This window comes from Scyliorhinus canicula, chromosome 1 (genome assembly GCF_902713615.1).
Source record: "Scyliorhinus canicula chromosome 1, sScyCan1.1, whole genome shotgun sequence".
NCBI lineage: Eukaryota > Metazoa > Chordata > Chondrichthyes > Carcharhiniformes > Scyliorhinidae > Scyliorhinus > Scyliorhinus canicula.
Genome location: NC_052146.1, coordinates 187735283 through 187760977, shown reverse-complemented (window position 1 = coordinate 187760977; position 25695 = coordinate 187735283). Strand labels below are relative to the sequence as shown.

Genomic DNA, 25695 nt, shown 5'->3' with positions numbered 1-25695 from the left:
GTACCTGAGGATGGTTTGCTGCCTGACAAATGAAAGTTGTTGACTGAGCTCAGAAGGGTGTAACTCTGAAGAAAATGGTGGATGGAGAGGTCAACAAGTCTGTTGGTGCATCAGGAGTCTTAACCTGATCCCTCGGCTTGCGGTGATAAGCAAAAGAATATTTCTGTTTTCTCAACAGGATGGAGATCTAAGGGTCGGATGGGATCCAGTTGAATAACTCTCCTTCTTGGACAACAGCGGGAGTTCTGAGATAATTGGTCGGAGATAGCAAAGCAAATGGAAGGTCACATGGATCAAGGCAAGGGCTTGAGTCACAAAGCTCCTGTCGAGGCTGGGAAAAGGAACGGTCTCATCAACACCAAAGACTTGGCAGCAGACAGCAAGGATGGCCTGGTGTCTCTCTATTCAGCACCTCAATACCTGGGACACACAGTGGGGAGTTTCCCACCTCAGAACTACATAGAGAGGAGCAGGAATGACTCCAGCCAGCAACAGGTCCTCAACCCCAGTACCCTGCAACACACGGTCGAGGCCCAGTACCGGCCCAACATCATTTTGTACTCGGAGAACGTCCTGAGACCTTGGAGCGAGAACAACAGTTCAGACTGCTGTGAAACAACTTTTATTGAAAGCAGGTCCCCCACAAAGGATGGCCTGGACTATGGAGAAAGCCAATTTATCGACCTGTCAGCGGACGATAGCAAAGTCCAAACCCTGTCTTACGATGTGGAGGATGAGGATGACTTCCAGGAGCTGGAGGTAGGAATCTATTCAAATTATTTCTCCGGAATCGAGTTACTGGGATTGTGGGAGGCGGGGATAATTTTAACCGAACCTGCTCGATGGGAAAGAGGGGGATCGCAATCCACTTTACCACCTTGCCCGATTGCACTCCGTTGAAGTCAATGGAAATACAATCTGTGCATTCGGCTCCTGGGGCAGATGGTGGAAGCGTGAGTGACAACAACTTGCGTTTATTTAATCACTACAGCATAGCGACAAGTCCCAAGGTGCTTCACAGATGGCAAATTAAAACTTTACACTCAGACACATGAGGGGGGGCACCTGTGCAGGTGACCCAAAGTTTGGTCAAAGCAGTAGGTTTTAAGAAGCGTTATGAAGGAGTGTAGCAAGGTGAAGAGTTTTCAGGTGGAGTTCCAGAGCTCAAGGCCTAGGCTCCTGAAAGGATGAGTCAATGGTGGAGGTGAAGGAAATCGGAGACCTGCTGGAGGCCAGAATTCGAAGAGCATGGAGATCTCGAGGGCTGGAGGAGGTTACAGAGACGGAAGGTGGGAGGCCATGCATTTCTTTTCCATAATATAAATGAGAAGCACAATGGCCTTGACAGAATAATAACAATTTCTATCTGTTCAGTGTGTGCTGAAGGTGGTGTTACCTGAGCAGATTTCAATATAAGTCTTCCCACATTCACAAGAGGAATAATGAAAGAGCTTTTTTATAACCTTTTTTTTAATTGCAATTATGTAACACTTGTCCCAACCTCAGGACCAGCCCAAAGCAGCTTAAAGCCCATCAAACACTTTTGGAATGTGAGAGTACAACACAGCAGCTCATCAAATTCCCGTAAACAACCACACAATAATAATCAGATCATTCATTTAATGCTGGTCAAGGGATAACTGTTGGCCAGGAAATTGAGGAGAGCTGCCCTGCACTTCATTGAAAGGGGCAGACAGAGTTTCAGTTTAACCACAGAAACCCACCCCACTGGCAGTGCAGCACTCCTTCAGTACTCCACTGGACTGACCGCATTGATTCTATGCTGTAGTGGGGCTTGAATACACAGCCTTCCGATTCAGGTACTGCTGAGCTACAATTATGGCTGTGGCAAATTACACCAAGGGTCACTTCATCTATTAAACTGAAGCCAGTCAAAGTGCAATAATTGTAAGCAAAACTGGACTGATGAACTGTCGTTGTGTTAATTCGGTCACGGAATCACCTTTCCCACATTAAATCCTTCTTTTGCCCATATCAGTGAACAAAATGACAATAAACACAGTTTTAAAAAATGAAAGTAAACACAGTTCTGTGATCACACGAATCAGATTTCCAGTAATTACTGTGTAGGAGCTGAAGTAGGAAGAAGTCATGTTAAGGATGTCATCAGCTGCCAAATACTGCAGAGTTCACTGTGAGGCAGTTTAACCATCTAACCAGATTGAAGAACATTGAATGAAGGCAAGATAAGACATTTGTTTTGCACACTGAGTAATTCGGAGCTGGGACGTACTGCTTGAAAAAGTGGTAAAAGCAGATTCAAAGAAATTGGATATTGGCTTAAGAAGGGAGTATTTTTATGTTATGGGGAAAGAGCAGGGAGTGGAACTAATTGATTGGTTTTACATGGTAGACTTTTGCGCACCCTCCTGTGGCATGTTTTGCGGCGCCAGCGGCAGGATCTTCCGGTCCCGCCGCTATCACCGTGGTTTCCCATTGTTCCACCCCACTGCCGTTGCTGGGGAACCCGCGGCAGGATGGGGGATGGTCGCCATTGGTGAGAGCGGCAGATCCTGCCGGCGAGAATAACCGGAAAACCCTACCCTTTGGGCGTGATCTTCCCAAAATGGAACAAAGTTCCCGAGCGAGCGCATTTGGCTGCATGTTTCACAGTACTCGCAGTGCCAAGAAACACACGACTATTCAACACGACTCACTTAAATAAGGGGCCTGAACAGGGAGCGTACGGCCAAGGTCGCACGTAGCCCCGTTTTTGTACAATGGTGAGCTCTGCTCGCCGGAACTCCCTGTTGTAGCGAGAGATCGGGACGCCATTTTTAAATGGTGCCCCGATCTCTAAGGCCCCCCCAAAAATCCCTGACCTCCCCCCCCCCCACCACCACCCACCCCAACAATATGGGAGGATCCCAGGCTCGCACCCCCTCCCCCTCCACCCCCGACACCCATGCCAGACAATCCCAGCCCGATCCTGCGCGTGCAAAGAAATGGCAGCTTGGCACGCTGGCAATGTTTCTGCCAGTGCCACCTGGGCACCTTGGCAGTGCTGGCATTCAGGTGGCACTGCCATGGTGGCACTGCCAGGGTACCCAGGTGGTACCAGCAGTTCTGGGGCACCACCCTGTCCAAAGGGTACGCTTGTGGGGACCTACAATTCCCTTGGAGACCCTCCCCCAAGGTCTGTTCCATCTGGTTCCAGTTTGTGGGGACCAGTACCAAACGGCGCTCGCGCGAGTTCTCCCACGCGAAGGGGTTGAATCCCTAAGCCTCAGGTACGTCGGGAATCTGCACATTAGAATAAGGCGCGCTCTAATATGCAGATTTTCCAAAAAGTGATCTTGCCCATTGTGTCGGGATTCATCTTCCAACGCCTCGCGAGGTTGTGTTGAATCTCGTGAGCCGAGTAGATCCCAGGAGTGGGTATCCCGGCTTTCAACAGCCACGCTGTGCCACGGCAAGCTGCTTTTCCAGCGCAGCGTGGCCGTAGGATCGCGCCCTCAATATTTATATAATTCAACAATTTTGCCACCCGCTGCCTTTTTCAGCATCTTTTAAAATTATTCCAGAATTCCCCTCCCTGCATTCAACAGAAAGTCCATTCCAGGTGTGATCATTCTTTATTATTAAGGTATCAGTCTTCAATGTATGATTTTACCCTTTTGAACCCATGTCATACTTTAAATTAAATGCCTGGAGTAAAACTCTGGATTTATGCTTTCCACCCCAATCACTCTCATCTATTCCTCTTCAGCGCGTCACCTCCAGGCTGAGAAGCCTGTTCCTTCACATTATCCAGACCCCTGCCATTCGGTCATCGGCCATGTGGCTCCATTCTCCTCTGCCTCCAGTTGTTAAAATGTCTCACTTATATCTCAGTGATCAGGACAAGTAATAAAGCTTTAGCCTGACTGTGGTGAATTATAAACACTAATAATCCACACTGTATTGTACAACATGTGTTGAGCCTGTACCTTGTACTAGATCATGTGTAATTGCGCGGCTCTACCCATAGGGGGAGATGAGGAGCTTGTACTGGGCTCCACCCTTGGCTCCGCCAATGGCTCCGCCCATGGCTCCTCCCCCTAACCGGAAGTATAAAGGTTGCTGTTGTGAGCCTGCCTGCCAGTTCATCTAGAGTTCATCTTGTCACAGGCAGGCTCTGTTGTAAGACGATTAAAACCACTGTTCGCTTCTAACCACGTGTCATGTGAATTGATGTTCTCATCACTGACCAGAGCCCTGGACAGTTTGATCATGACTTTGCCTGTCTTGTAGTCTACTGTATTCAGAATAACTTCCAACACCCTATTAGCTTAACTGGCCTTGTTTGAGTATCGAGGTTACTAATACTCTTCAACCTCTTCTTCTTCCACAACTAATTCAATCCCATTTTCCTTCCCCGCGTGCGCTATTTTAAGGTCAGCCTTTAATCTCGGGCGGGATTCTCCACTCCCCAGCTTTGTCTTTCTCGGCATCATGCCTTTCATTGATGGAGGGATTCTATCTTCCCGCCTCTTATCATTTCCCATTGAAAACACCTCACACCACCGGGGGAAATTGGGGCCGGGATTCTCCGAGCCTCCGCGCCGCAATCGGGCTCGGCGCGGAGGTGGAGAATGAGCATCAGGCCCGCGATCGGGTCCGACGGTGCTTCCGCGATTCTCCAGGAGCCGGAGAATCTTCGCCAATCGCGCACGGTCGAAGTGGCGCTGGTCGGGGGGGCATTGAAAGAGGTCCCCGCAGCGATTCTCTGCCGGCAACTGCCCGAGTTTCCGCCGGCGTGGTTCACTCATGATTCCACCTCCGCGGCCGCCCTGGTGGGGGGCAGGGGAATCCGTCACCAGGGGGGCCTCCAGGACGGCCAGGCTCGCAATCGGGGGCCAATCGGGAGCGTGTAATCTCGGGGTGGGCCTATATTCTCGGGGCCGGTCCACTGTGTGGGTCGGCCATGTTGTGCGGGGCCGCCGCCACGCGCGTGCGCGGATCTCCGGCCGGAAATGCAGGGTCCCGTATCGGCAGCCAAAGCTGTGAGGAGTACTCCGGTGCCCTGCTAGTCCCCTGCAAAACGGAGAATCACTCTGGATTTTCTCCAGGTAAGTCCAGAGTGATTCTCGCCTTTTTCTCGCGGGCGTGGAGACGTAGCCCCATTATCAGAGAATTCTGCCCAGGGAGCCCCAATGGCCGGAGAATTATGGTCCTTATCTGAACATCCCATGCAGTCTTCTTCTTTTTCCACCCTTCCACTGATCTCCTGCCACTGACATTACACCTTTAACAAGGAGTTTTCTACTCTTGATCCAGTTTCTTATCGATCCCCATGGATATCCCTCACTCTTTATAGTTCGAAACTTCACCTATGACCCCGTCTGTGAAATATTGTCCAATTGGTTTTAGAATCGAGGACTGTTGAAGATCACTTGAGTTATCATTTCCTCAAAGTATTTGACAAGGTTGGCAATCAGGATCTTCTCCTTCCAAATCAGGTTGACTACTCTTTACTGGGTTATTATTGTTAGATTACTCTGATAGTCAATGCTAGTATTTTGGATTTAAAGTGGAACTAAGGATCTGTAATTACTTGTGTCTGTTTTCACACACCTTCCCCCCTCCCATTCGAAGGTGGATACTGGATTTATATATTTTCCATCTCCACAGTGCTCTTTAACTCGTTGATCATGATTGACAATGCTTCTCAAATCCCCTCCCTCGTCTCTCTCAGCTCTCAGTGATAAGTGCTATCTATCCCTAGAGGTGTAACTTTTCCTCAGACTTAAACAAATGGGTTTTAATAATGTTTCTGTGCAGTTTCGAACCAAGGACATTTTGCATGTAAAGCAAACATGACATCCACTGCACTATAGAAACAGGGCATGTTTCGAGTCTAACAAGCCTGATTGGAAGTTCCATCATTGAGGCCATCATTCTGCCTTGGCTACCCAGGAGTTCTGGTCAATATTTATCCTTCGCTGACATCAATCAGAGAAACTATCTGCTTGAGGAGAGCACATTGTTCATGCCTTCCCTAGTGAACATTTGCAGGAAGTGACCATTCAGAACATTCATTACACTGATTCTCGGTTTGACACACTTGTACCTTTTATGGTCTTTAATTCTTCTCCAACCATTCTTACTACAGGGCTGTCAGCACAGGCCTCGGTGCTATCAGCCTCGCCTGAGCAGGAAGGTGATGGATTCAAGTTCTACTGCAGGGTACATAATCCAGGCTGGCACTGCAGTGCCTGTACTGAGGCAGTGCCGGAGAGCTGGCAGTGCCCAGCCTTTGGATTGAACGCTAAACCAAGGCTGGGACTGCCCTTCGTTACAAAATTGTGGGCGAATGCACGGTCAGTCCCACAGACCCCGGCATCCCAACATAAGCGAATTAACCAATAATTTGTATATTTTCCCGAGATCTTTGATCCTTGACTGCTCCAGTCTTACAGGCACCAGATTTGTAAGTAAAACATTGAAAAACCTGTATTTATGACAAGAGAAGAGATAAACACGGAATGGTAACAATAGAACAACAGTTTGCTAATCTAATTATTCCCCTAACACTGTCCCTCCCTCCACATGTGCACACACTAGTCAGACACACAGTGAGGGTGAGGGAAGGATCAAAAATAATGGGGATTAAACTGGGAATAAGAGATTTGAGGATCTTTGCTGCTGAGCTTCAGGTCTTTGTAGGCAGCGATCTCTTCGGGACATATAACTTTGAAATCTACTGGTTGGACCGGACCCCTTAATCTTTGCCTTCAATTAGAACCCACAGGCTGTAGAATCTTCTCTGGGGAGTCACTTTCACTTGACTGGCCTGTCTCACTGAGACTATCTTAGAATTCTCTATCTCAGAGATTACAGCAGGTCCACTGTCCACTCTGTCTTTCAACTACTTGTCTGGTCGTTGTGCAGGGTTTCTGGTTTCACTGGTCTGGTTTTAAGGACCCTTTTGGTTCTCAGGAGAGGGATATTAGAGTGGGCGTTTCCCAGCCTTTCAAACAAAGGATTTCACAGGCCTGCCTACTGCTTGCAGAATTTCAATCATAAATTGCCTTCACTGGTCTGGCTGGAGAGGATTTTAATCGTCAGCCTTAGCAGATAGAACCTATTCATTCCAAGGTTTACACAGAAATGGAGCCTGCCTATGTCTTCAGGACATTCTGAAGGGCCCAACCAATCAAAATCAAATATAGGGTAAATCCCAGAATTCCAGAAGAGCTGATTGGCTGCTAGCCAAGTCCATCAAAATGACTTTATTGGCCCCTGCCACATAGTATACTGCACCAAGGGGTGCACATGAGCCAGTATCATGTTCAACCAGGGGTCTTCCAGTTTAAAAACCGAAGTCTGTAGTATTGAAGCCGCCAGCAAGACAGGAATTAAAAAGGGAAACAAGGATCAGACAAAGATTTAAAAGAGGTTCCTTACACATCTCAGGTTGAAAAGATTCCACTGCACCATTTCAAAGAAGAACAGGGGAATAATCCCTATGTTCTGTTCAATAGATATCCCTTATCAAACAGCATGGTGAGAAATTATCTGATCATTTATCACATGGTTGTTTGGGGAATCTTGCTGTGTGAAAATTAGCTGCCACAGTTCCTACCTTAGAATGGTGAGTAACACTTCTCAAAAACACTTAATTGGCTATGAAGTGCTTTGGGCAAATCCAGAGGTCATGTAAGTTACTAATCAAATGCAAGTCATTCTTTCTTTAATTACTGAAATAATTTTTCGGTCATGTTTTTCCACAGCATTTTTTTTAAGCACACTCACGTTACTGCTGGTCCGCCTGTTAATGTTTTTCCTCATGTTCCTCCATTCATCTAACTCTCTGCTTTTTTTCTTTACGGGATTTACAAAGGTAATTTTTTTCCTCATCACTTTAGATTTGTTTGGTAATCCATTTCAGGTCATGTTTGTTTTGTCTGAGCATGCTGAATTTAGGGATATATTTATGTTGTATGATTAGCACTATTCCTTCGAAGGTATTCCTTTTATCCTCTCTACTTCATTTATGCCCAAACACCTTCCTCCAATCCGTTTGCTTTAGTTGTTTCCTTGTTTGTGAGAAAGTTATATACAATTCAAGGGTCCCCTCGGGACTGATTGTATTTTGATGTTCAGATATTTTTGGTCTTTGGATCTACTGTATATACTGTAGCCTCTGCCTACTTATTTTCTGATAGCCTAAGCCTAGGCTAACTATAGTCTACAAATATGAGTTTGTTTCTCCATTTGTCAACTCTCACTTACCCTACGTCTGACATACAAACACTTGAATTAAGAGCAGGAGGAGGCCACTTGGCCCCTCCAGCCTGCTGTGCCATTCAATAAGATCACAGCTGATCTGATTGTAACTTCAATCCCACATTCCTGCCTACTCCTGAGAGCCTTTCACCCCTCGTTAATCAAGAATCTCTCTCGCACTGCCTTAAAAATATTCAAAGACTCTGCTTGCACTGCCTTTTGAGGAAGAGAGTTCCAGAGATTCAGGACCCTGTGAGAAAAAATAAATTCCCCTCATCTCCGTTTTAAATGAGCGACCCCTTATTTTTAAACAGTGAACCCTAGTTCTAGATTCTCCAACAAGAGGAAACATCTTCTCCCATCCACCCTACCAATACCCCTCAGGGGCTTAAAGGTTTTGACCAAGTTGCCTCTTGCTCTTCGAAACTCTAATGGATGCAAACCGAACTTAGCCACTCCAATCTTTCCTCATAACTCATAACTCTGCCTATTCCTGGCATTAGTCGCATAAACTTCCTCTGAACTGCTTCAAATGCATTTATGTATGTCCTTAAATAAGAAGCCCAATACTGTACACAAGTTAGATGTGTTCTGGCCAGTGTCCTGCACAAGCGAAGCATAACCTCCCTACGTTTGTGACCAATTCCTTTCACAATAAACAATGACATTCTATTAACTTTCCTTGTCACTTTATGTACCTGTATAATAGCCTTTTGTTGACACAAGGACACCCAGATCCCTCTGCATCTGAGAGCTTTGCAATCTCTCATCATTTAGATAATAAGGTTTTTTTATTCTTCCTGCCAAAATGTACAATTTCACATTTGCCCACATTATACTCCATTTGCCAAACTTTTGCCCACTCAACCTATTGTATCCTCCTTACGTCCTCTTCACAATTTACTTTCCTCCATTTCAGCAAATTTAACAATCACATCTTCAGTCCCTTCATCCAAGTAAATAAAACATAAAATGTTCAAGCCTCAGCACTGATCCCCGTGGCACACCACTGGGTACATCCTGCCAACCAGAAAAACACCCATTTATGCCAATTCTCTGGGCAGAATTCAATCAAATGATTTCTCTGTCACTTTGGGCAAGTTTGGAGCGGTGTTTCTTGTAAGCTTTTTGGGTGAGATCCACACCAGTATACAATCATTTGGGGCCTTGGGGTGCTTCTCCCCAGTCTAGCCCCCACTTAGAAATTCTTCCAGCACTGAGGAGCTGAACTCGCCAGTCAGACTGGCTCCTCAGAGATCAGGGCACCCGATCTCTAAGTGAGCTTGAGGGTCGCCTACACCCTCCACCAATGGACAATGTCACCTCACACATGGGCATTATCCCACATCCCCTCAAGTGAGGACACCTCGCTATGGGGTCGCTGAGGGCTTTCTTAGGCCCTTCTTCGGCCCCCTTTCAGGCCCCCCCTTTCAGTACCATCACCCTTGATCGCCCCAATCTTTATGAGCCTCCTTCATACCCATCCTTCACCCCTCCACCCTTCATATCCTCCAATCTCCCATTTGTGGATATCCCCCCCCCCCCCCACCTCACGGCACCCTGGCAGTATCTCTTCCAGCCTGGCAGTGCCATCTAGGCACCTTGGCAGTGCCAGGGTGGCAATGCCAATGTGCCTGGGTGCCAGAGGAAGGGCCAGGGTGCCACATTGCCCTGTCCCTGACCGCCCACTGGTCTCCAATGGCCTGGGAAAGCACCCCAAGGTCCATTACCTGGTCCACATTTGTGTGGACCGGCACTGAACGGCGCCCGGTCGTGGCCTCACTTGCAAGGCCGTTAGTTCTGCGAGAGCTGGGAGAAAATTTCCCCTAATAGCTCATTTAAATATGCTGGTTTGGGTCTCGCCGAGCGAGGGCGAGATTCAGATCATGACCTATCGCGAGGATCGGTTAAACCTTGCATGGCATCTCAAAAATTGCAAATCTTGCAAGAGACTTCTCGTGAGATTCAACGGTCTTGTCATGTTGGGCACGACGAGGCCAGTAAATCGCGCCCTCTATTTCCGGTTAGCTAGCCAATCATCAATCCATCCCAATATGTCACTCCCAACACAATGGGCTGTTTCCTCTGTTCCTGCGGTTATGTGCCATGGGACACATGGTGTTTCACAACCAGCAAATCAGAGCAACCCCTCACCGATTCCGGTACCAATGTGGGACTAGCACCGGCGCTGCTTAAAACGCCCGTGGATCGCGCAGAAAGTGGGTAGAGAATGGCCGGGTCCCGGGTCGCGCATGCGCAAGGCTGACAACCTGCACCGGTCACACCTTACAACATGGCGTCGACCTTGCGTGTAATCTAACTTGCAAACTGCGACCCCACAGCCCACCCCTGGCCACCCCTCACCAGTCCCCCCGCCCTAGCAGATGCCCCACTGGCCAGTGGCACGGATCCCGGCAGAAAGTGACGGTGCTGGACACAGTCCGCAGCCAGTATGCCGGGTTTCCATCCACTGGGACCACATGTGTCCCACGGCGTGGGGAACTCGGCCCATCGGGGGCGGAGCATCATGGCTGGGCCGGCTGATGATGCACCAGTACGATTGAAATAGCGCACGGCGCGCGTCACAATGATGCCAGTTTTGAGGGGTCGGAGCATGGCGGGCCGGCATCAAACTGGCACCAGCCTCGATTTTGACGCGAGAATCCATTCTCCGCCCAATCGCCGAACACGATTTCGCCATCGGGCTATGGAGAATCCCGCCCCATGGGTTTTTATTTTCTGCAATAACCTTTGATGTGGCACCTTATCAAATGCCTTCTGGAAATCTAAGTGCAGTATATCCACTGGTTTCCCCTTTATCTATGCATATGTGACTCCTTAAAAGAACTCCAGTAAATTGATTAACCATCATTTCCCTTTCACAAAACCATGTTGATTCTGCCTGATTGCTTTAGAGCTGGCACTCAATATGCCAACATATTCATGTACAAGTTTGAACAAGACCTCCTCACCTTACAGGACCTTCACAGACGTTTTGCATCAGATACATCGATGACATTTTTTTCCTTTGGACCCACGGCAAAAAAATCACTGAAACCACTATACGATGACATCAATAAGTTCCATCCCACCATCAGACTCACCATGGACTACTCTCCAGAATCGGGTGCATTCTTGGACACACTCATCCCCATCAAGGACGGTCACCTCAGTATTTTGCTTTACTGCAAGCCCACAGATAACCTCACAATTCTCCACTCCTCAAGCTTCCATCCTAAACACATTAAAGAAGCCATCCCCCATGTACAAGCCCTCTGTATCCTCAGGATCTGCTCAGACAAGGTGGAGGTAACAGACATCTACAAACGCTGAAAGATGCTCTCGTATGAACAGGAAATGGCGCTCGACTCATCGATCGACAGTTCCAACACGCCCCAGCTAAATACCGCACCAACCTCCTCAGATGACAAACACGGGACACAATTGACAGAATACCCTTCGGCGTCTCGTACTTGACCGGAGCAGAGAAACTACGACATCTTCTGCGCAGCCTTCAACACGTCATCGATGAAGACAAACATCTTACCAAGGTCATCCCCACACACCTGTTACTTGCTTACAAACAACCGCGCAACTTCAAACAGACCGTTGTTTGCAGCAAACTATCCAACCTTCAGAACAGCGACCATGACACCAGATAACCCTGATATGGAATTTCTGCAAGTCGTACCAGATCATTGACATGGGTACCACCACTAAACATGAGAAAACCACTCACATGGTTCATACTCGTGCGACTCGGCCAACGTTGTCTACCTCATACGCTGCAGGAAAGGATGTTCTGAAGCGTGATACATTGGCGAGACCATGCAGACACTGCGACAACAGATGAATTGACATCGCGCAACAATCGACAGGTAGGAATGTTCTCTTCCAGTCGGGGAACACTTCAGCAGTCAAGGGCATTCAGCCTCTGATCTTCGGGTAAGCGTTCTCCAAGGCAGCCTTCAGGATGCGCGCCAATGCAGAATCGCCGAGCAGAAACATATAGCCAAGTTCCACACACATGAGTACAGCCTCAACCTGGACCTTGGATTCATGTCGCATTACATTCACCCCCCCCCCCCCCCCCCCCCACAACCATCTGGCCTGGGCTTGCAAAATCTTACCAACTGTCCTGGCTTGAGACAATTCACACCTCTTTAACCTGTGATTATCCCTCTCTCCGGTTGCTCCATCTGGACCTGTAAAGACTTATTTACCCGCATAGACTTCCATTCAAAGTATCGTCTTGTATCATTGACTGTCTATTTATATGTTTCTGGAACCCACCTCCTCATTCATCTGAGGAAGGTGCTCTGCTCCAAAAGCTAGTGATTCGAAACATGGAAGGGAGAGAGGAACGCAGGAAAACTAAAGTCACCAGGGAAGTGGTAGTCAGAGAATTGTTGGGTCTGCAGGCTGACTATGAGCTCCTCACCCACGCTACCTTTGCCCATCTGATTTTTCCAATATTTATGTAGATTAAAATCCCTCGTGACTATCGCCCTACCTTTGTGGCAAGCTTCCATTATCTTTCTTTGACACTCTGTCCTGCCATATGGTTACAATTAGGGGGGCTGTACACCACTCCCACAATGACTCTATGACTGTACTGTCCCCGACTACCATTACATTCTTATGTGGGCCTCCAACTTGAATGGCTTCCTGTATCATGGTGCCATGGTCAGCCAGCTCATCCCCCCTTCAGCCCCCACACTTATCCAAACAAACTGAGAAACTCAATCCAATCTGTTGGACAATTGCAGAGACTGATATTGCTGCACTCCTGCCCACTGGGTCTCCTTAGCTGCCCCAGCTGCAGTCACACCCTCCAGTCGCTGACCATTATCCAAACCAGGAGACCCTATTCTAAGGCGTGTGACCAGCTCCTGATACAAGGCGTCCAGGTAACTTTCTCCTTCCCTTTTGCGTCGCAGTGTCTGAATATCAGCCTCCAGCTCAAAGACTCTGAGCAGATGCACCTCAAGCCACAGACACTTACAGCAGACGTGCTGGTCCTGGATAACACTGGTATCCATGAACTCTCACCTGGTTCAGCCACGGCACATCATCTGCCCGGCCATACCTATGAGCTTTAATTAATTACTTAATTATTTTATTCAATTATTTATTTTCTTTTAGATATTTATTAATCTCATCACAAATTTAGTACCATTTTAAACCTTAGGAAAATAGACATTGACCACTTTCCAGATACTCACCAGATACTCACCGACAGCTCACCTCCCCTCCTATAGAAGGGCAGGAACTAAATCCTGCAGGGTAAAAAAGCAAAGGAACACCTCCCTCACCTCCTCACCAAACTCCCTCAGCTCAACAAACCTCCACACTCTGTTGAGGCTGCACTCCTGTAATATAGGATTACATTCCATTCCTTACATACAAATTGAAAAATTAACTGCATAGTTGTTCAAAAAAGCGTTCGCTTTTTGGATGTGTTTGGTTTTCAGATGTACAGATAAAGTGTATTTTACTTGGCTGGGAGGGTGGGTTTTCCAGCACTTCCCTCCAGTCGGATATTCCAGTCCCGGCAAAGTTTTTTTTTTTAAATAATTTTTATTGAAAGAGTTTTTCCATACAGACATTTACCCCTACTAATTTTTAAATTATTTACAACACAATCCCTCTAGGCAAATATCCCTCCCTCGCCCGCCCTCTCGCGCGCACCAGTCCTCTCCCCCCCCCCCCCAAGCAACAACTTAACAAACAAGGCAGCCTACAGTTTCAGACATGAGCAGCGAGCAGACTTGCCCGCGTTACAGTCGTGCATGTCCCCCCACGACCATTGCTGCCCCCCCCTCCCCCCCCTCCCCTCCCCTCCCCCCCTCCCCCCCTCCCCTCCCCCCCCCCCGGTTGCTGCTGCCACGACCCCGAACGCCTATCTCTGATCTAAAAAGTCAAGGAAAGGTTGCCACCGCCTGGAGAATCCCTGTACCGACCCTCTCAGGGCAAATTTGATCCTTTCTAGCTGAATATAGCTAGCCATATCGTTAATCCAAGTTTCAACGCTTGGAGGCCTCGCGTCCTTCCATTGAATTAATATCCTTCGTCGAGCCACTAGGGACGCAAAGGCCAGTATTCCGGCCTCCCTAGCCTCCTGTACCCCCGGTTCTACCCCGACCCCAAAGATCGCAAGCCCCCATCCTGGTTTGACCCTGGACCCCACCACCTTCGACACCGTCCTTGCCACCCCCTTCCAGAACCCTTCCAGCACCGGACATGCCCAGAACATATGCACATGGTTCGCTGGGCTTCCCCGACATCTGACACACCTGTCCTCACCCCCAAAGAACCGGCTCATCCTTGTCCCCGTCATGTGAGCTCTATGCAGCACCTTAAATTGAATGAGGCTCAGCCTCGCACACGAGGAGGAAGAATTGACCTTCTCCAGTGCATCCGCCCACGTCCCGTCTTCTATCTGCTCTCCCAGCTCCCCTTCCCACTTGGCTTTCAGCTCCTCCCCCGATGCTTCCTCCGCCTCCTGCATTATCTTGTAGATGTCCGATATCCTCCCCCCTCCGACCCAGACCCCCGAGAGCACCCTATCACTCGCCCCCTTACTGGGGAGCAGGGGGAATCCCTCCACCTGCCGCCTAGCAAATGCCTTCACTTGTAAATATCTGAACATGTTTCCCGGGGGGAGCTCAAACTTCTCCTCCAGCCCTCCCAGGCTCGCAAACCTCCCCTCTATAAACAGGTCCTTCAGCTGCCGTATGCCCACCCTGTACCAGCTCTGAAATCCCCCGTCGATGTTCCCCGGGATGAATCTATGGTTCCCTCTTATTGGCGCCGCCAACAGACCTCCCTTTTCCCCCCTGTGTCGCCTCCACTGCCCCCATATCTTGAGGGTGGCCGCCACCACCGGGCTCGTGGTGTACCTCGTGGGGGGGAGCGGCCATGGTGCCGTTACTAGGGCCCCCAGGCTTGTGTTGCCACAGGACGCCCTCTCCATTCGTTTCCAAGCTGCCCCCTCCCCTTCCATCATCCACTTGCGCACCATCGACACATTTGCCGCCCAGTAATACCCCGAGAGATTGGGTAGTGCCAGCCCTCCACTGCCCCTACTCCGCTCCAAAAAGACCCTCCTCACCCTTGGGGTGCCGCGCGCCCACACGTAGCTCATGATGCTACTCGTCACCTTTTTGAAGAAGGCCCTAGGGAGGAAGATGGGCAAGCACTGAAATAAAAACAGGAACCTTGGGAGGACCGTCATTTTGATTGACTGCACCCTCCCCGCCAGCGACAGCGGTACCATGTCCCACCTCTTAAATTCCTCCTCCATCTGTTCCACCAGCCTGGAAAAGTTCAACTTGTGGAGGGTCCCCCAGTTCCTTGCCACCTGCACCCCTAAGTACCTAAAGCTCTTTCCAGCTCGCTTGAAGGGGAGTCCCCCAATTCCCTCTCCCTGGTCCCCCGGGTGTATCACAAAAACCTCACTTTTGCCCAAATTTAGTTTGTACCCCGAAAAGTCCCCAAACTCTGCTAATAGTTCCATTATCTCCGGCATTCCCCCTTCTGGGTCTGCCACGTACAGCAGTAGATCATCCGCATACAGCGATACCCGATGTTCCTCCCCTCCCCTAGTCTGTCCTCTCCACCCCCCTGAACCCCTCAGTGCCATCGCCAACGGTTCAATCGCCAGTGCGAAAAGTAAGGGGGATAGGGGACATCCCTGCCTGGTCCCTCGGTGGAGCCCGAAATACTCCGACCTCCTCCCGTCTGTCACTACACTCGCCGTCGGGGCCGAGTAGAGCAACTTCACCCACTTAATAAACCCTTCCCCAAACCCAAACCGTTCCAACGTCTCCCACAGGTACTCCCACTCCACCCTATCGAATGCTTTCTCCGCGTCCAGCGCTACCACTATCTCAGCCTCCCCCTCCACTGCCGGCATCATAATTACATTCAGCAATCTCCGCACGTTCGTGTTGAGCTGCCGCCCCTTCACGAACCCCGTCTGGTCCTCATGGATTACCCCTGGCACACAATCCTCTATTCTAGCTGCCAGGATCTTTGCCAGCAACTTGGCATCCACGTTCAGAAGCGAGACAGGCCTGTAGGACCCGCACTGCACGGGGTCTTTATCCCGCTTCAATATCAGGGAGATCAGAGCCTGCGACATTGTCGGGGGCAGAACCCCCCCCTCTCGCGCCTCATTAAAGGCTCGTACCAGTACCGGTCCCACCAAGTCCACATTTTTCTTATAGAATTCCACCGGGAACCCATCTGGCCCCGGCGCCTTCCCCGCTTGCATCTGACCTATTCCCTTGACTAGCTCCTCTAGCCCTATTGGCGCCCCCAGCCCTTCTACCAGCCCCTCCTGGACCCTTGGGAACCTCAATTTGTTTAGGAAGTCCTCCATTCCCCCTCTCCTCGTCGGCGGCTCAGACCGATACAACTCCTTGTAAAAATCCCTGAAGACCCCGTTCACTTCTTGCCCCTTCTGCACTACCTTCCCGCCCCTCTCCTTCACTCCCCCAATCTCCCTAGCCGCATCTCGTTTGCGAAGCTGGTGTGCCAGCATCCTGCTCGCCTTTTCCCCATACTCATAGACCGCGCCCTGCGCCCTTCTCCACTGCGTCTCTGCCTTCCTGGTGGTCAGCAGGTTGAACTTTACCTGCAGGCTGCGCCGTTCTCCCAGCAGCCCCTCCTCTGGTGCCTCCGCATATCTCCTATCCACTTCCAATAGCTCCCCCACCAGCCTCTCCCTCTCCTGCCTCTCCTTTCTTTCTCTGTGTGCCCTTATGGAGATCAGCTCTCCCCTGATCACTGCCTTCAGGGCCTCCCAGACCATCCCCACCTGCACCTCACCCGTGTCATTCAAGTCCAGATAGCTCTCAATGCTCTTCCGGACCCTTTTACAGACCTCGTCGTCCGCTAACAGCCCCACATCCAGCCGCCACAGCGGGCGCTGGTCCCGCGCCTCCCCCATTTCCACATCCACCCAATGTGGTGCATGATCAGAGATCGCAATGGCCGAGTACTCAGCTTCCCGTACCCTCGGGATCAGCCCCCTGCTCAACACGAAGAAATCGATTCTGGAGTACACTCTATGGACGTGGGAGAAAAAGGAATACTCCCTCGCCCTCGGCCTACCAAACCTCCATGGGTCTACTCCTCCCATCTGCTCCATGTACCCCCTCAGCACCTCTGCCGCTGCCGGCCTCCTATTGGTCCTTGAGCTCGATCTGTCTAGCCCGGGGTCCAGCACTGTGTTAAAGTCCCCCCCCATGATCAAGCCCCCTGCCTCCAGTCCCGGAATGAGGCCCAATAGGCGCCTCATAAAACCCGCGTCATCCCAGTTCGGGGCATATACGTTGACCATCACCACTTTCTCCCCCTGCAGCTTACCCTTCACCATCACATACCTACCCTCCTTATCCGCCACCACCTCCTCCGCCACGAACGACACCCTCTTTCCCACCAGAATCGCCACCCCCCGGTTCTTTGCGTCCAATCCAGAGTGGAACACCTGTCCCACCCACCCCCTTCTCAGGCGAACCTGGTCCACTACCTTCAAATGGGTCTCCTGTAACATTGCTACATCAGCCTTCAGTCCCTTCAGGTGTGAGAATACCCTTGATCTCTTGACCGGCCCATTCAGCCCCCTCACGTTCCAAGTGATCAGCCGGGTCGCGGGACGACCCGCCCCCTTCCCCTGCCGATTAGCCATGTCCTGTTCCCTGCTCGCCCCGGGTCGACCCTCCCCTTCTGACCCGCTCCCCATGGCGATGGCCCCCTCCCCCCACCCCTCCAGTCCTCCACTTCCCGTTTCTGGTCTTTCCAGCAGCAACCCGGTGTCCCTCCCTAACCCCCCTCCCCCCCCCCCCCCCCCCCCCCCCAGGCTAGGACCCCTCCTAGCCGCGATGTACCCTCCATCGTACTCCCGTAAGTCAGCTGGTTTACGCTGACCCGGCTGCTCCTGCCACACTCCGACTCCTTCCGGCTCGGGGGGGGGGGGCCTCCCCCCCCTTGCCACTCCTCCCTGGCCCCGCTCCAACGCGGGAAAGGTCGCCATTGCTAGCCACGCCCCGCGCTCCTCCCCTCCCCCCTCCTCTGCCCCGCGCGCGGGAAAACAGAGGAAAGCCCGCGCTTTCGCCCTGCCACACCCCACCCCGCCATCTTCAGTTCCACCCCCGTCCCCGTCCATGCCTGTAAAGAACCCCCCCTAGGAGCCCATATCCCCGATCTGCTCTCCCCCCCGTCCCGCCTCCCCAACTTAACATTATAAATAACAGATAGATAACGAATAACAATGTACTTAACAGTCGCCCTCTACCAAACAATATAAATAACCATAAATAACTATGAATAACCACAATAACAATAACTAAGGGAAGTTGGCAAAGGGGGGAAAAAACATCAGAAGAAAAACCCAAAGCAAGAGTTCAGGATCCAAACAAAGAAAGAAGAAAAAAAAGGAAACCGTTCCAATAAGAGTTGCCCAGTTCCGACCCAGCCGAAAAAAAACCGCTTGTTCAGCTGAAAGTACCCGAGCGGCTACGGCCGCCAAGTATCCCCTGGGTCTAATTCGAGTCCAGTTTCTCTTCCTGTACAAAGGCCCACGCCTCCTCTGGGGACTCAAAATAGTGGTGTTGGTTCTTGTAGGTGACCCACAAGCGCGCTGGCTGCAGCATTCCGAACCTGATCCGTTTTGCATGTAGCACCGCCTTCGTCCGGTTGTACCGGGCCCGCCGCTTTGCCACCTCCGCACTCCAGTCCTGGTAGACCCTCACCGTCGAATTCTCCCACTTGCTGCTCCTTTCCCTCTTGGCCCACTCCAGCACTCTCTCACGATCGCTGAGTCGCTGGAACCGCACCAGCACCGCCCTCGGGGGCTCATTTGCTCTTGGCTTCCTAGCCATGACCCTGTAGGCCTCTTCCAGCTCCAGGGGCGAAGGGACGGCCCCTGCCCCCATCAGGGAGCTCAGCATTTCTGCTACGTATCCCGGGAGGTCTGACCCCTCCAGGCCTTCTGCCAGGCCCAAGATCCTCAGGTTCTTCCGCCTCATTCGGGTATCCAGCTCCTCAAAACGGCTCTGCCATTTCAGGTGGAGTGCCTCGTGCACCTCTACCTTTCCCACGAGGACCGTGGCCTCCTCCTCCCTCGCAGTCATCTCCTGCTGCAGCTCCCGAATCGACGCCTCTTGGGTCGCCTGGGCTCCCATCAGCCTGGTGGTCGTCGCATTCATTGACTCCAAGAGCTCCATTTTCAGCTCCGTAAAGAAGCGCAGGAGAGCGGCCTGCTGCTCCTCCGCCCATTTCCTCCATTCCTCGGGTGCGCCACCGGCCGCCATTTTGGTCTTCTTCCCCCGCTTTTTTTGGGGAGCTGCTGTTGCTTTCTTTACCACCCCACTCCGGGTACCGACCATAAAGTTGGTCTGGTTCTCCTCAGGGAGCCTTCCCCCACCGGGATTTGTCCTTCCAGCGCCGTTGGGGCCCTCCAATCGGCCCGAAAACACCTTTGTAGCAGGAGCCGCCAAACGTGCGACTTAGCTGGTCATAGCCGCAACCGGAAGTCCAGTCCCGGCAAAGTTGACACCCACCACAGGTTACACAGCAAAATACTGGAGACATCAGTGGAGCTGGAAAATCCCACCGCCAACCAATAGCGAGTGGGGCGGAGGGGGGCAGAGAGAGGGAGTCTAGTCCTAGACATCAAATCCATGGATGGGATGCAATGCGGAGTTATCAAAAGCTCAATGGATTCAATAGATGGTTGCAAAGATTAGGCTCTCGAGTATAATAGATTAAGGGGTGATCTGACGTGTTTTAAGGTGATTATAGAGAGAAACTATTTCCTCTGGTAGGAATCCATAACCATGAGCAGAACTTTCAAATGAGAGCTTGGCTGTTTAGTGGTCACAAAGGGAAGTGGAGAGCTGGAACTATCCCCACCCAACACCATCCAAGAAAAGGTGTTGAGGCTTGATCATTTATTGTTAAGCAAGAGCCCTGAGGGATATGGGAGTTGCTGTAATATGCCTTTGAGGGATAGCAGCATGGCATCACTTCAGTCTCACTGAGATTCAGTCTCAGTTTCACTTTGACCTGGAGCAGAACACAGGCACACAGCTCTGCAGCTCAGATGTTTTCAAGCTTTCTATCCATACATGTATGTTCACATGAATTAGTAAATGAACCAACAACACATTTGCACAATCATTTATTTAGCGGTTGGTGCCTTTTGTATCTTTATAACACATATGATGAGACTAGGTCAGGTAAATGAATGCAGGATTCAGATCAGCCATGGGGCTGGATTCTCCAGTCCCCCAGACACATGTTTCTCAGCTGCACGCCGTTCGTTGGTGGTGGGATTCTCTACTCCCGCTGCTTGTCAATGGGATTTCCCATTGAAGCCACCCCATGTGGGAATCCCGCAGGGCAGGAGTGCTCTCCCGTTGTGAATAGAGAATTGTAATGGCTGAAGAAATCCAGCCTAGATCTCATTGAATGCCAAAGTAGGTTTGAGGGACTAAATTTCCACATTCCAATCATTCAATGACAATTGCTCTCCGGAGATACTACGACTTGCATCTTCTGTATGCTGCCTGGGTCACTAATGAATACCAGATGAGGGCAGCACAGTGGCGCAGTGGGTTAGCCTTGCTGCCTCACGGCGCCGAGGTCCCAGGTTCTATCCCGGCTCTGGGTCACTGTCTGTGTGGAGTTTGCACATTCGCCCCGTGTTTGCGTGGGTTTCGCCCAACAACCCAAAGATGTGCAGGGTAGGTGGATTTGCCATGCTAAATTGCCCCTTAATTGGAAAAAATGAATTGGGTACTTTAAATTTATTTTATTTTTATTTTTTTTTTAATGAATGAATACCAGATCTAGGTGATCAACTCCACAGGCAGCTTCTTTGAAGTAATAGGCCACCTGAAGCAAGCCTGCATTGCATTTACCGACGCTGACTCAAAAAAGCTGGGCTTTTCCCAGTTTGTATTTCGGTTACAATACATCTCCCATTAAAATTACTTTCCTGTTCTTACAACACTATTTTACTTCTTCACAATAGTCTTCCTTATGCCATCCTGACATCATGATCGCATCTCCTGAGTGGTTGTGCCTGTCCACATTACTTTCATGGTGGTGTGGCAGGGACGGGCTGGAATTTAATTCACCACCTCCCCAAACAGGTCCAAGGCGGGACAGATTAGATGGCCCACCTCCATTCCCTGGGACCTGGTTATCCATGTGCATGAATCACAAAATTATGGTTTGCAGGTGCAGCAGGTAATTAAGAAGGCAAATGGAATTTTATCCTTCATTGCTAGAGGGATGGTGTTTAAAAACAGGGAGGTTATGTTGTAGCTGTATAGAATGCTGCTGAGGCCACACCTGGAGTACTGTATACATTTCTGGTCTCCTTATTTGAGAAAGGATGTGCTGGCACAGGGGGGACGGGGGGGTGGGGGGAAGGGGCAACGTGCAGAGGAGATTCACTAGGTTGATTCCGGAGTTCAGCGGATGGACTGAGGAGAGACTCAGTAGACTGGGGCTATAGTCATTGCAATTTGGAAGAATGAGGATGGATCTTATCGAAACATATAAAATTATGAATGGAATAGATAAGATAGAAGCAGGGAGATTGTGTCCACTGGTGGGTGAAACTTGAACCAGGGCATCGACTCAAAATAAGAGGGAGCAGATTTGGGACTGAGTTGAGGAAGAAGATATTCACCAAAGGGTTGTAAATCTGTGTTAAGCAGTTGAGCAGTTGAGGCTACCTCGTTGAATGTTTTTACGGCAAAGATAGATAGATTTTTGAACAGTAAAGGAATTAAGAGTTGTAGTGAGCAGGTGGGCAAGTGGAGCTGAGTCCACAAAAATATCAGGCATGATCTTATTGAAAGGCGGAGCAGGTTCACGAGACCAGATGGCTTACTCCTGCTCCTAGTTCTTATGTTCTTATTTAGTGCAGAAGAACACTTTATCCACAGAGTAAAGTACTCTAATGCATCTGAACACTTGCTCAATGTTCATCATATTAATGGTCACTTATCTTTTAAGAACAAAGCACTATAATCAATCAATGCATTGAAAACATACTTAAAATACCACGCAGCATCTAAATAAGAAATGTGAGGTTGTCAACAGCTTTTAAACTCTTCTGTTAACAGTTTCCCAAATCCAGAGCAGCCTTCCACCCTGATTCAGAACCCCTCTGACCTGGCATGAATGATGTCACATTTGGAAGCTTTCCAAAGGCAGCCCAGGTCCGTGAAAATTGTAGCGGCTTTCAATTCAGCAGGGTGAGGTGGCCTGCGTCAGGGTTTCTGACTGCAGGCTCACAACCCGTACCCTTGACCCACACCTTTGAAAATAACAGAGGATGGGATTGGAGGCAGAAATCCTGGAATAGAGTTCCCCACCTCTTTATACCTTCTCCCATGACAGGACAGCAAAATCATGTCCTGGTTTGTCGTGTCCATGGGAACAGGAGCCAGCCATTCAGCCTCTTTCTCACCATTCTATTCAATTACGACTGATCATCACCCCAACTCCATTACCCATCACTGCTGCACATCCACCAATAACCTGATCAATCTTGAAATGATACTTGGCATTTTGAGGGAGGTGGTTGCCTATTTCTAATATGCTTTGTGTGAAAAAGTGTCTTCTGACATTACTTCAAAACGGCCTGGCACTAATTTTTAAATTATGCATTCTTGTTCTGATTCCTCAGCTCGAGGAAATCATTTCTCACTATCTATCATTTATCAAGTTCGAAACCTCATTTAGTTCACCCCTCAAACTAAAGGAAATGCAAAGCCTGTTTACCCAATTAATCCTCATAACTGAATCCATTTTTTTCAATAAATATTTTATTGAGGTATTTTTTGGCATTGTAACAGCAGCAATATAAACAATATACAGGAGACTATAAACATTGTGCAAGTCCCACCTCCCTCCCTAACAGGTCCCACCATTAATTAACCCCCTAATCTACGCTGACCTAACCCCCCTCCTGCTGATGATTAATTTTCCACAAAGAAGTCGACGAATGGTTGCCACCTCCGGGCGAACCCCAACAGTGACCCTCTTAGGGCAAACTTGATTTTCTCCAAACAGAGAATCTAGCCATGTCCAATAGCCAGGTCTCCAACTTCGGGGGCCTTGAGTCCCTCAAAGCTAATAGTATCCGTCTCTCGGCTACCAGGGAAGCAAAGGCCAGAGCATCTGCCTCTTTCTCCTCCTGGATTCCCGGATATTGCGTCACCCCAAAAATCGCCACCTCCGGACTCAATGCCACCCTTGTTTTTAATACCTTGGACATGACATCAGCAAACCCCTGCCAAAATCCCGTAAGCTTTGGACATGCCTAGAACCTGTGGACGTGGTTCGCTGGTCCTCCTGCACATTTTGCGCACCTGTCTTCCACCCCAAAGAATCTGCTCATCCGGGCCACTGTCATGTGGGCCCGGTGAACGACTTTGAATTGAATCAGGCTGAGCCTGGCACATATTGCGGTCGCGTTTACTCTAATCAACGCGTCCGCCCATAGACGATCCTCTATCTCACCTCCCAGCTCCTCCTCCCACTTGCGCTTGAGCTCCTCGGTCTGCGTCTCCTCTGACCCCATAAGTTACTTGTAAACGTCCGAGACGCTTCCCTCTCCTGCCCATCCTCTGGAAACTACCCCCCTGTCCTGAATCCCCCTTAGCGGCAGGAGTGGGAAGGTTGAAACCTGTCTACGCAGAAAGTCCCGCACCTGCAGATATCTAAATAACTGAATCCTTTTAACCGCAGTATGATTACGGTGAATATGCACTATACCTCTACCAGTGCCAATATATCATTGCTGAGGTATAGTGCCCAGAATTGAAGCCCGTACACAGGATGGGCTCTGACTAACTGTATTCTGCTCACCGCAACCACTGTGTTGGATTGGTTTGTCCAGCTTTCTTCCTGGTCCAGATGGACCATCAGATCGGGTTTTAAATTCCACAGTGTTAAAGTCATGGTGTTTTCTCCGTACAGTGATTTCCTTACCACAGCCAGGTCTCTGGGTGAGTTGCTAAGCGAGATCAAGGGTTTTTACCTCAGGCTCGGATAAGGCAAAAGTAGAATCTAAGGGGACCGAACCCTGCCCATATGACTGTCCGCAACATCAGGAAAGGCTTGGAGGACACAATCACCTGCCCATACTTTTATGTTCGAGAAATGCCTCGTCACATGTTCCATGAGAACAAGAAATGAAGGAGTCAGAAAGAATTACTCGCATTTATCCAGTACCTTTCACAGCTTCAGTGCAGTATAGTCAATGTTTTAACAATTCATTTACAGGATGTGGGCTTCACTGGTTAGACCGGCATTTATTGCCCATCCCTAGTTGTCCTTCAGAAGGTGGTGGTGATTTGCCTTCTTGAATCACTGCAGTCCTTCAGGTGTAGGTACACCCACGGTGCTGTTAGGGCGGGAGTTCCAGGATTTTGTCCCAGCGACAGCGAAGGAAGGACGATATATTTCCAAGTCAGGGTGGTGCTTTTGAAGTGTAATTATGTTAACAATGTCGAAAATGTGGCAGCCAATTTCATGCAGAGCAAGATTCCAGGAGCAGCAACGTGATACATGACTATATAACCTGGTTTTGTGGCGCTTTGAGGGCTCGTTCGCTCTCCTTCAAAATGGTGGTGTGAGCTATTTCACGGTCACCTGAAAGGGCAAATAGAGCCTCTGCTGAACTTTTCATCTGACAGACAGCACCATCGACAGTGTAGCCCTCCCTCGGTACTGCAGCGGGGGAGTGCCAGCTGAAATTATACACTCCAGTCTCGGGTGGGGCATTCTGATGGGGAGATGAGCACGAATCTGTGAAGGATCTAAAGCCCATTTCAACATGGGTAAACATAAGAACATAAGAACATAAGAACTAGGAGCAGGAGTAGGCCATCTGGCCCCTCGAGCCTGCTCCGCCATTCAATTAGATCATGGCTGATCTTTTGTGGACTCAGCTCCACTTTCCGGCCCGAACACCATAACGCTTAATCCCTTTATTCTTCAAAAAACTATCTATCTTTACCTTAAAAACATGTAATGAAGGAGCCTCAACTGCTTCACTGGGCAAGGAATTCCATAGATAGCTTTCCCAAATATGTGAATATTCCTGCCTGCCATATTGAGGCCTTGTTTGGACCAATTTCCAGGCCACGGAATTCCCATCATCATTTACAAAATCATTTGTAAGCCTTGAAATTAGCACAATTTCATCAAACTTCATGTGGTTCTATTTTGGAGTCAAATCTTCAATCATGCATATACTCTGTAACTTTACTGATTGAATAGAAATCTTGAAACAGTCTTCAAAATTATGCTATTTAGTAAGAATATTTTATTCCTTTTGTTTCATATATAGCCAAAACTGTTATGTGGGACGTATTGGGATGGGATTTGTTCGGATACCAAGCGATGTTTTCCAGCGGCAGAGGTGGC

The 25695-nt window shown here is 49.6% G+C and overlaps 1 protein-coding gene across 4 annotated transcripts in view; it reads left to right on the top strand.

Moving 5' to 3' along the window:
• The window catches only part of LOC119970386 (synapse differentiation-inducing gene protein 1-like), a 105258-nt gene that overhangs the window by 30613 nt on the left and 48950 nt on the right, over nucleotides 1-25695 (top strand). For all 4 annotated transcript variants that reach the window (XM_038804929.1, XM_038804936.1, XM_038804955.1 and 1 more), the window contains exon 2: nucleotides 179-759. In XM_038804929.1, coding sequence (XP_038660857.1) covers nucleotides 277-759 — 483 coding nt within the window. In that variant the 5' untranslated portion in view covers nucleotides 179-276. The remainder of the gene's footprint in view (nucleotides 1-178; nucleotides 760-25695) is intronic.